Source organism: Chenopodium album, chromosome 6 (assembly GCF_948465745.1).
Source record: "Chenopodium album chromosome 6, dcCheAlbu1.1, whole genome shotgun sequence".
NCBI lineage: Eukaryota > Viridiplantae > Streptophyta > Magnoliopsida > Caryophyllales > Amaranthaceae > Chenopodium > Chenopodium album.
The window spans coordinates 16,016,484-16,028,613 of NC_137839.1; the positions used below are offsets into that span (position 1 = coordinate 16,016,484).

Here is a 12,130-nt window from a genome sequence, read left to right on the forward strand (position 1 = left end):
AAAGTGACAGGGAAGAGGAAGGAAAAGGTTGTGTCTGAGCAGCCTGTGAGAAAGATCAGGAGGATCTCTGCCAGTGGTGTTCCTCAAACGAGTATGGAACAACCACTGGAGTTGGATGTTGAGGAAAATATCCTCAATGGGCAAGTTGTTGAACTGGCTGACAGAATGGAAAAGGTTGAGAGTCAAATGAAGGACTCTGCTGGAAAGCTTCATGTGCTAACTCTGGAAAAGTTGGTACAGGAGCAGGGGAAGGAGTTAAAGGATCTCAAGAAGATGGTGCTAAAACAGAACAAGGAACTTCAAGAGCAAAAAGAGTTTCAAGAGCACACACTAAACAAGGCTCTACAGGAACAGAAGGACGAGTTCCTGGTGAAACTCAAGGGTATTGAAGAAAGGATGGAGGCCTCTGCACATCAGACAAAGGAGGACTTCAAGAAGATTCTGGAGTTCTTTGAAACCTAGCCTGCCCTATTTCATATCCAGCCTAGCCTATTTTCACTGTCTTAGTTATGAACAATTTTAATTTTTGTTTTTAGTATTTGAACAATTAATTTTGTTTGTAAATTTTTAAATTGTTCAGCTGGATGATATATATTTAGTTTTTGAATGAAAAGTTGGAACTCTGCTTATACTTGTGTGTTTATGTGTATTTTGAACACTTATGCTGAAAGGTAGATCTTACTTGAGGTTGTTTAGCAACGCTGCCTTTAGTTTCCCACACTCGATGAATTGCTTGTGGGGCTGTAGGTAGATGCTTAATAAACTTGAAAAAGCAGGACTTTTTGATAATGCCAAAAGGGGGAAAAGAAGAAGCAAACATGGAGGTTGAAGTTGTTCTGGGTTCCAGTTGATAAAGTATCAGAACTTTCTTCTGATATGATGCTAATAGTTTAGTTTACTTTTGTCTTAGTTATTTTTGTTTATTTTTTTGCTTTTGGTTTTTGTTTTTATTCAGTTGTGTGTTTATTTTCTGTTAATAATTTTAAAATACAAAAATACGACCTTTTATTTTGTTTTAACTTTCTCAAGAGTTTGCTTAAGTTTGTCATCATCAAAAAGGGGGAAATTGTTGATGTTTAAAGGTTTTGATGATGAGGAACTTAAGTTACAGCAAACTCATCTCATAAAGGCTTTTCAAGTGTTTGTTTAGTTTAGGTGAAATTGATCTTGGAGATGGAAGAAGTAACTGAAGCTAAGAAGGCTTGAAGGAGTTCTTTATCAAGAAAGTTATTCAAAATAGAAGAAGAGTTCCCTCACAGGAACTGAGTTCCCTAACAGGAACGTTCCTTTACAGGAACTTCAAGATGGCTGGCTAAGATCTTTGGAGGAACTTAGTAAGCGTGGAGCCCAAGTAAACCTACCAGAACAAGAGCGCAGCGCATCAATGTTTTAGTCAATATTTTATCTTCTAGATTCATTGTTAAATATGTTAAGTAGGATATGCATGAAATTTATTAGAGGCGTGACAAGTTAGCTTGGCAAATAAATTAAAATCGGAAAAGATAAAAGATAGAAATCGAAAAAGATTTTCTTTAAATGTTTATTTCTTAAAATCAGTTTGTTAAAAAGATATTATGCTTTTTAACTTAATATTTCTATCTTATTTTTCTGAAAAGATTTTCTTCAAAAGGATTTACTTAAAAAACCGTGTTTTAAGATAATTTAAGTTTTACTTATTTATCTTTATGAAAACCTACTTTCTATACAAGTAATACTTGTATAAATAGTAGAGAATAATAGGAGTTTAGGTTTTTGTGAGTTTTATGCGTGAAGAATTTACAGAGCTATAATTGTGTAAGTTTGCCAAGCTTATAATCTTGTCATATTAGTTTCGAGTTTCATGCATAGCTTGTCTATCGTATACTAGGTGTTTGTACTTGTAATTGGCTGGGATTATTTGGGTGAGAGTATTTTTATTATCATTGCATACTGAGAGAGCTTCTGGTGAGAAGGGGAAAGATCTGTACTTAGGGAGTAGGAGAGAGTCTGAGTGTGGGGACTTAGACTGGGTAGAACAGTGTTCTGTTCTGTAGCAAGTTCATTTAGGAACTTGTGAGTAGAGGCTTAATTATAATAGGTTGTAACTTGGTATTTGCTCTATTATAGTGGAAGTGTTTGTGTTTGAAATCCTAAGATAGGGTCGAGGTTTTACTTCTAGTTGGGCACTAGAAGGTTTCCTCGTAAAATCCTGTGTGCATTGCAAGTTCCTATTTATTCTGTTTTATATTTGAAAACGTAGTCATTAGTAACTCATCTACAATTCAACCCCCCCTCTTGTAGAGTTCATCTCAACTAACAGCCACGGTATCGACAACTTTGCTCTGGGGTTTGATTCTTCTAGTAATGATTACAAGGTGATTGCATTTGGAGGAAATGATAGAGTAAATGCTAACTTGTATAAAATCGCGGTTTATTCATTAAATGAAGATCGTTGGAAGATGAAGAATGTTCATGTTGTGGATAATCCTTTTTCGCGATACATTGTGTTACTGCACCACCGTCATTTCTGTCAAGGGGGTGTACATTGGATAAGGGGAGGGCGAGATACAGTTTTGTATTAAGGCGGGCTCGAACACACACATTTTTCATCCTTTGATTTTGGTGTAGAGGAATTTAGATGTTTGCCATTGCCTGGGAGAAAGATGTTCAAGTGTATGTTTGATTTCGGGAAATCGTTGGCAGTATTCGGGATTTCTGCTGAGAGTAGCAATATGTGGATTATGAGGGAGGATGTTGGAGAGGTTGCGCCTGAGAGACCATGGGTTCGGTGCTTTAGAGGTGGTTCGAGTTTAGATGCATTCAAGTTCTTTAAAAGGAACAAGTATGCAAGGATTACTTATGGTGAATATTCTGGTGTATTTTTTGTGTTGTCTTGAAAATATGGTCCAATGAGTCTGATGTCTTATGACATTATTAGCCGACAGATAAGGACTATAAGAAGAGTTTATGGTTATCGAGTTTGTTGTGCAGATGCTTATGTCGAGAGCTTTGAGACTTTGGAGAGGATCCAATTGCGATATGATGATTGAAAATCACAGGTATATAAGCATGACTTCTATCAACTTACAAGTTGTTTGTCACTTAAAAATTTTCAGTGTAAATCAATTAGAGATAGAAAGATATACAGACTGTTATTGTACATTTGTAGTGCTTCCATTCCTCGGAATGTTGTGTTATGTGATCTTAGGACTTGTGTAAGAGTTTCATTATGTAAACACCGTGCAGAAACAATTTAGCCTTATTCTTTGGTGTGATTTTATATTCTTTGAAGGAATGCCTAGCACTGCTATATTTGTTACTACTTTTTTTTTATAGATGTACTGTTGGTTTCTTTTGCTATGATTTCATTTGGACACATTACAGATACCTGTAATCTTCATTTTCGTATTTAATCATTAATGCTTATTTGTAGTGGTTTAAGTTGGTAGTTGATGGAGGTGTTATAGCACCCTTTGTCTTGCCTACAACAGAATTTGCAATGTAACAGCGCCATAAAATGATTTTGTCAATCTGGTAGACATGAGATTACGAAAAGTTATGCAAACTGTTGCGAGAATTTGTTAGTATTTGTGTTTAATTCTGTAGAAGTTCTTGTAACATCTGATCCTTAGTGTCTGCCAACACCTCTCATTATACTCTATAAAATTGAAAAATTCAGAACAGCTAGCCATTGTTTTGTGATAGCTAAATGAAATGATTGAATGAACAAAAAGTAAAATGATTTAAATTTGGGGTTTTTATAAGACAAGCACTGTCTTATGGTCCTTTTAATGTCATTACTTTCAAAAAGCTTACCATATGAGGTTTTTAAAAAAGTTTTTAAATCCCAAACAACTCCCAACCAATATACGTACGTAGTACTTTTTTAAATGATCTTCAAATGCCTCTAAGTTCTAACCAAACCCAAAATTATAGGGATTTTGAGCATAAGGTATCTAATTTTATTGCATTGCTTCCTCCGTTTTTATTACTAATTGCACCATTTGGATTGGGTTATTTGGGTATAAAGATTAAGGAAGAAATTAAATCACAAAAATGGCCATATGACTACAAAATAAAAAAAAAAAATGGAAAATTCTACTACGGTCCCCTTTTTCATTAGCCGATTATTTATTTATTTTTTTACCTTGGTCAAACCTTAATTTTGATATTTTTCTTTTTTAATTCATTTTTTATTTTCCAAATTTTAATTACTGAATTTACAAAAATCATTTTAATTACATTTTCGAAATTTATTTATTAAAATCAGATTTTAATCAATGAAAAAAACAATTAAATCAAAAAACGATTAAATTAAAAAATCAAAAACGATTAAATTAAAAAAAAACAATTAAATCAAAAAACAATTAAATTTATTATATGAGATTCGTCCAATATTAGGATATGACATTACTTATATATTTAGAATTGGTCTTAATCTCCTTAATTATTGTAAAACTATAATAATAATCAAAGATGGTTCATTGTTTTAATTAATAACAAACTAGTATCCAAGTAATTCAACCATTGGGTCACACGATAGATTAGAAGATAATCATCTAATTTGACAATTAGGTTGCCATTAGAATAACTCTAAAGGTGGTTTGATTCAGTGTTAATTTAATTTTGAGGAATATGTATACGGAAATCAAACCACAATAGCTGATATATAAGTGATCATTGATATCAAACTTGGTATATTTACATTGTGACTTGGCTAGTGAATGAGGATTGAAAACTATATCCAAAATAACGTATGATTTTGACCAAATAAACAATAATATTGCGTTTTATAGGCAATGTCCTATTAACATTTGGGTTAATGCCTTATATGCAAACAGAATTGAAAACTATATCTTCTTTTTTTTTCCGATCAAACAAGTATTCCAAAACAAAAATAGTTGTCTTCTCCAATTTGCTCACAAACCCAGATTTTTTATTTTTTATTTTCGCATACATATAATGATCGATTTTACATCCCTTGTTTGCGATTATCCAATTAACATACTTTGTATATTGTTTTAGGATTAAAAACAATCCCAGATTCACACATGAATCCAAATTTCGAATGAACTTTTCACACATAATATGTAAATCGATGCATATTTTCAATTTTCATTGATGTGCGAGTGTATTTACGAGACAAAGATTACTATAATGGTAGTTAATCTCATCCATGAATGAACAAACTTCTTGAAGAACAATGATGAATAATGATGAACATTCATGAACAATTTTTTTATTTTGAGTTTTAAAATTTAATTTTTTTTTATTTAATTTAAAACTAATTTTAACAAATAAATTTCAAAAATTATAAAATAATTTTCAGAAATTTAGTAATCATATATTGGAAAATAAAAAAGGAAAATACTAAAATTATGGTTTGACCAAGCTTTAAAAAAAATAAAAAATCGACCAATGATAATTAAGTATAGTGGTAGTCCAAATAAAGTGGACCACAGTAGAAACATCCAAAAAAATAAAAAATGATAAGATCGAGATAGCAAAAGTTACGTAACAAGCTCTTTCACAAAAAAAAAAAAAAAAAAAAATAATTACTCCCTCCGTCCCTAAATTACATTCCTCTTTCTAGCATTAATTCCTCACATAATTGAGAGAAAGAGGAATGTAATTTAGGGATGGAGGGAGTTCATAACAAGGGTAAATACCACACTCATAACAAGATTGTCTTTATTTTGTTTGCTGATGAGTTGTTTTCTCAATGGTCAGATTCGTCCGATAAGGTTTTGGACTCATTTCACCCGGATTCTCATTGAGGAAATTCAAAAAAATGAATGAAATGATACAACTTATACAAGTATACTTTAGCACTTTACTAATACATTAGGCCTAGAAGTTTTTGGACCCACCCATTAATAGATAGTACACAAGCCCTGATATTTTAGTTCGTTGAATATTTTATAATAGAAAATGATGACCAATTTTTTTTTTTATTGGCATAACTTCAATCAATTCTGATTCAGTTAGTTGGTAGTTAGTTTTCCCGCCTCTTTACATTTTGAGCTTCTCCTATAAAAGCCCCTCAAATCATTCACTTATTACATCAACTCAAAACTAGAAACAATGAATATTACTTAAATCATTTACTTCACAACTCAAGCAATCACTCATTTTCTGAGACATTCAATAATTCAAAACAACCATTTTCTTCCAAATTCAAATTTTCGTAACAAAATTTTATGCTGAAATCATGCATTTATGTGAAAATTTGTTGTCAGAAATCTTTCTGAAGCTCCCGGTGTTAAACCTTCTTCGATTTCGCGCCGTCTGTAAATCTTGGCGTTCAATCATCGATTCCCCTTATTTCATTTCAAAACACTCTGAATTATTCAACAAGAATTCTACCAAGAATCAGTTACTTTTAGTTCATAAAGTCAAATACAATAAATGGCGAGGACTAGAAATTGGAGTCGTTGATGAATTTACATTCAACAAATTAATATATGTGGTTTTTTATCCAATTATTGCAAGATTCGTGATATCTTTAATGGTTTGATTTTGTTCCAAGAATTTCGTGCTCCATATTATGAGTTTACAAGGTTTCCAGTGTTGAAGTTATGGAATCCCTCTGCTCGAAAACATCAAATTCTTCGTCCTTGTCCACTCACACTGCCCGGCGATGGTGTCGACAACTTTGCTCTCGGGTTCGATTCTTCTAGTAAAGATTACAAGGTGGTTGCATTTGGAGGATATGACAATGGAGTAGATAATGTTAAGATCGCGGTCTACTCATTTAATAATCGTCGTTGGAAGATTAAGGATGTTGGAGTGAATAATCTAGTTTCGAGTTTTAGTATTCGATTGCATCACCGTTATTTCTGTCAAGGAGCTGCACATTGGATAAATGGAGATATAGTAGTTGAGTATGATGGCAGTTTCGAACACACACATATGTCTTCCTTTGATTTTGGTGTAGAGGAGTTTCGACGAGTGCCATTGCCTGGGTGGAAGATGTTCAAGTGTCTGTTTGATTTCGGGAAATCGTTGGCAGTATTCGGTATTTCTGCTGAGAGTAGCAAAATCTGGATTATGAGAGAAGATGTTGGAGAGGTTGTGCCGGAAAAACCATGGGTTCGGTGCTTTAAAGGAGGTTCGAGTTTAGATGCACTTAAATTCTTCATAGGAAACAGGAATGCAAGGATTACTTATGATGAATACTCTGGTGTATTTTTCTTGCTGTCTTGGAGAGATTCTCCGGTGAGACTTATGTCTTATGACGTTACTAGCCAAAAGATTGAGACTATTAGAAGAAATTATGGTTATCGAATTTGTTGTGCAGATGCTTATGTCGAGAGCTGGGTGACTTGTTCTGCTTCTATTCTTCAGAATGTTGATTGATGTGATCTTAGGACTTGTGTAAGAGTTTCATAATGTAAACAGCGTGCATAAACAATTTAGCCTTATTCTTTAGTGTGATTTTGTATTCTTTGAACGAACGCCTAGCATTGCTACGTTTGGTGCTTTATTATAAATTGATATACTGTTGGTTCTATTGCTATGATTTTATATGGATAGATTACAGATAACTATAATATTCATTTTTGCGTTAATGCTTATTTGTAGCGGTTTAAGTTGTTAGTTGATTGAGGTGGTAAAGGCACCCTTTGCCTTGTCTACAATGGTATCTGCTACAACAGAACACAGAAGTAACCATAAACAAAAAATGTATCTATTATTTATATAGAAGATATATAAAAATAAAAAATAAAAAATAAAAAAATAAAAAATAAAAAATAATAAAAAAAAGATATATACAAATGGTTTTTCAAAAAAGAAGATATATACAAATCAAATCATTCATATATATCACATAAAATCATTTTACAAAAATACATTAAATATTATATGCAAATAAAATCGATGACCCAATGTATATAAGAACCTCTCTGTATAGTGTATACTACAGTTTGCGTGTTAAAACCCTAATGAATATGGCGCAACCAAAAATAATGGAGAATGATAGATTGAGTTTACTCCCAGACACAATCCTTATACACATCATCTCCTTCCTTCCAATCAAATCTGCCGTAATCACCTCTGTGTTGTCTCATCAATGGCGTTATCTCTGGACTCACATCACTAACGTCGTCTTCACCCCAACTTGTCTTCCTTCTCGTCGTTATAATTATTCTGCACCTCTTATTTTTCCGAAGCTTCCCTTTCCGAAAGTAAACAGTTTTTATCTCTGTTTGTCGAGGGCTTTTTATGATTTTTCCAATGCGGAATCTTGGATTCGGGATCTATGCACACGAAATCCAGAGCAAATTGTGGTTGAATCGAATCTACCTACTAATATTATATCTACGAGTACTTGTTTTTTTCAATGTCAATCTCTAGTTGTGCTTATGTTGACTAAAAATATTTTTATTCGTCCTCCTGCTGGTGGATTTGTTGTAAATCTTCCTAAATTAAAGAAACTACAATTATCTGGATATTGGGATGATGCGTTGGCTACAATTATTAGGGGTTGTCCACTATTGGAAGATTTAAATCTGGTGATCAAGTCTCACGGTAATTGCTATATGGTTGATCATTTGTTGGATTTATCGGCTCATTACATCAAGAAACTGGTTATTATTAGAGCGTATGACTATAACGTTATTCAAACCTACCAACTTGCAGTTAATCTGTCAAAGCTAGAAGAAATGACATTACATATTCCTTTTGGTTTAGCGAATATTCGTTTTGTTGGGTATTCTAGTGCATTAATAAGTGCAGAATTTAGATTTCTTAAGAAAATTAATTTTGGTAAGGAAATTAATTACCTGAGTCGTATAGCAGGACTTGCGCAGTTGATTTCTGAAGTAAGATCCCTTAAAATAGATAACTATGCTTTGGAGGCTGTTTGTAGTTTAGAAAAGGAAGTTGTTCTTGGGATGTATTATGATTATTGTGAGATACCTAGTTGTAGATGGAGTTGGAATGATGTGGTGCTTTTACTACAATGCTGTCCCTCTTTAGAGGTGCTCAAAGTAGAAATATCGAGATACTTAACAAAAAGGGATGCACTCGAGCATTGGCCTTCTTGTTGCAGCCCTTGCTGGAGTCGATTAAAGAGGATCAAGATAAGATATATTAGTGAGAGTGATGCTGATTTTGAGATGATAAAGTACATTTTGAATTGCGGAAAAGTGTTGGAATTGCTATCGGTTCATGTTTCTATACGAGGTAAAAAGGCAAAAGTCTCAAGGCAAGAATATGTGTTGTGTGAAAAATTCTTTCGCCTTCATAATCCCTCAGGTTGTGAGATCAAATTCTGTGGTCAATATGTCTCCTCTTCAAGTAAGGACTTCATTCCTTGTCGTCGAAGTGTTCGCTTGCACCTTGGCTAAATACGAAGTAATTTATCAGAAATCTTTTGGTTCGGGATGCCAAGCTTTTTTGGTTCATGTCTTACTCTAAGAATATATAGTGGTGTTATTTATTTTGGCTAGATTTATCATTTTCTCTTTACCTTATTATCTTGGTTTGGTAAAATAATTTGTTTAGTCTCCTCTGTTTCCTATGAAGTGAGGGATCTCTTGGTTTCATTTCGGCTCCTTGTCAATTAATGTACCATTCTTGATGGTGCAGTATGATGCTACATATATCAATCTTTAGCAAATTCATGCAAATTCTGAACTGATAACTCTATTTCATAACAAATTCATAGTTTTTAATGGTCTGATGCATTAGCTTTTAATTCACACTATCCACATTGAAAGGATTTTGAAGTTCTCAGTGCCAAATTTGTACGTTTGGCTGTGCATGTTCTATTTGCTTCTTGCACCTCTGGTGAGTTGATTGCTACATCTCAATCTTTTTACATGTTCTCGAGTAAAAAAAAAGAAATGTTTTCTCAAAAGGGTTGTGCTACTTTGTTGTGGTGTTGTGTAAAGGATTGTAATTGAAAATAGCATGAGTTTTATGTCACCTATATTAGCCACATCAATCTTGTACTGCCCCGTATTATCGGCCTTATCATCTCTGTATCTGATACTGAAAATCATGTCTTTATTGTAATTTTCATTTATTTTTCGGTCATTGGTGTGAATTAAGTCATTTGATAGATGCTTAGATACATCAAGCATTCATGTGAAGTTAGCTTCTCTGGTTAGGTTTATGCTGCGCTAGCTTGGGTAGTGTGAAGTTTGAACTCCTTCTATCTTTATTGTTCTTTCCAGATCTGATAATCAAGACGGTACTTTGTAAATATCCCGTACTTAATTATATTGAATATATAACCAATTCTTAAAATTTTGATCGCTTAGAAAGGGCAAAAGAAACTAATGTAGACTACTTTGGAATGGCCTATACGTCCCACGTCCTGTATCAACTAAAGACAGAGTTTCCAGCAAGTCACTATTTTTTTGATCTTATAAAGGATGGCTAATCCAATTTGCAAATGGAAGAATTAGGAATTTTTTGTGGCTGATCAGAGCTTTTTCCTTGATGATAGCCCATTTACTATTTCTTGAAGCTCGATCTCTCCACCAGATCAGATGAACCATATAACCAAGAGAACCCATGAACCTGAATAGAAGAGCTTGCCCCACCATTGAGCTGTTTGAACTTGTTCATAATGTATTTGACTATGTATAAGTGCTGTAACCAGTATCGCATCTAAGATGTTTGAAGTTAAAAAAATAAAATAAAATAAAACACGAAAAGTTGGAATCATTAGTATGTCAATCTTCTTTGCATTGTATGCCTTTTGAATTTACATAGTGATGATGATATTTTCTCTTTGATCCACTTCATTTTTTTTCCGATTATTGGTGCAGGTAGGAATTTGGTGCATTGTATGCCTTTTGAATTGGTGCATTGTATTTCTGCCCTGAATTCCTAATCATTTAGCTATTCTCCTTTAGCTTGTGCTCTTGTCGAGTTTAACTCCACAAGCTGATCTTTGCAACTGTTGTTGTTATCAGCGCGTTAAAGCATTAAGCAGAGATTAAGGGTAAAGTCTATTGTTGAGAAGTTGAAGGCCTATATATAATTGTCACTTGGTTAAGTTGGTTTGCTGATTTGACTAATGTGCCAAATATTAATTACTCGTACTTAATTGAAGTCGTCACATCTCCAAATTCGATCAAGGGAGGGGAACTCCACATAAATAAATTCCACAGCTTTAAAAAGAATAGAAGTGTATAACACCCTCTGAAAGGTCAATTAGCAACAAAAAAATTAGCTAGCAGATAGTCTAATTAAGTTGACATATGAGGCGTAGCTTTGATTTCTTCACGTTTGCCTTGGAACTTTATTGCATTTATTAATTATTTACTGGTATGATTAATTTTTGAGCTACACGTTTCTAACGATTTTCTTACTTTTACCACCAAAAAAAATCAAGAAATTGTTATTTCTGCTGAGAGTAGCAAAATGTGGATTATGAGAGAAGATGTTGGAGTGGTTGTGCCTGAGAAACCATGGGTACGGTGCTTTAAAGGAGGTTCGAGTTTATATGCACTGAAATTCTTCATAAGGAACAGGAATGCAAGGATTACTTATGATGAATATTCTGGTGTATTTTTCTTGCTGTCTTGGAGATATTCTCCAATGAGACTGATGTCTTATGACATTACTAGCCAACAGATAAGGACTATTAGAAGAAATTATGGCTATCAAATTTGTTGTGCAGATGCTTATGTCAAGAGCTTGGTGACTTGTACTGCTTCAATTCCTCGGAATGTTGTGTGATGTGATCTTAGGCCTTGTGTTAGAGTTTCATAATGTAAACAGCGTGCAGAAACAATTTAGCCTTATTCGTTAGTGTGCTTTTGTATTATTTGAACAAACACCTAAGCTAGCATTGCTATGTTTGGTGCTTTTTTTTTTTTTTTTTTTGTCAAAGGGATGTTTGGTGCTTTATTATGTATAGATGTACTGTTGGTTTCTATTGCTATGATTTCATATGGATATATTACAGAATAATCTTCATTTTTGCATTAATGCTTCTTTGCCTAGTCTACGATGCATGGTATCTGCTATAACAGTGCCACAAAATGATTTTGTTATAGTACTGTGCTGCAGTTCTTCTAGGATCTGATTCTTAATGTCTGCCAAAACCTCATATTATACTCATACTTTACAATACCTGTGAATAAAATCAGTCCAAACTAATGAACTTATATACTTATGTAGTGTGCAC

General features: G+C 33.4%; 1 protein-coding gene across 1 annotated transcript; it reads left to right on the forward strand.

The window, feature by feature from the left end:
• Positions 1-7,931: 7,931 nt before the first annotated feature.
• On the forward strand, positions 7,932-9,332 carry LOC145636724 (F-box protein At4g22280-like). The gene has a single exon (XM_081688282.1). It carries the CDS (start codon positions 7,932-7,934, stop codon positions 9,330-9,332), a length of 1,401 nt encoding a protein of 466 aa, XP_081544408.1.
• Positions 9,333-12,130: the final 2,798 nt, after the last annotated feature.

Excerpts from the sequence above, each read along its gene's own strand:
- LOC145636724 (XM_081688282.1), top strand. The coding sequence starts at position 7,932 with ATGGCGCAACCAAAAATAATGGAGAATGATAGATTGAGTTTACTCCCA.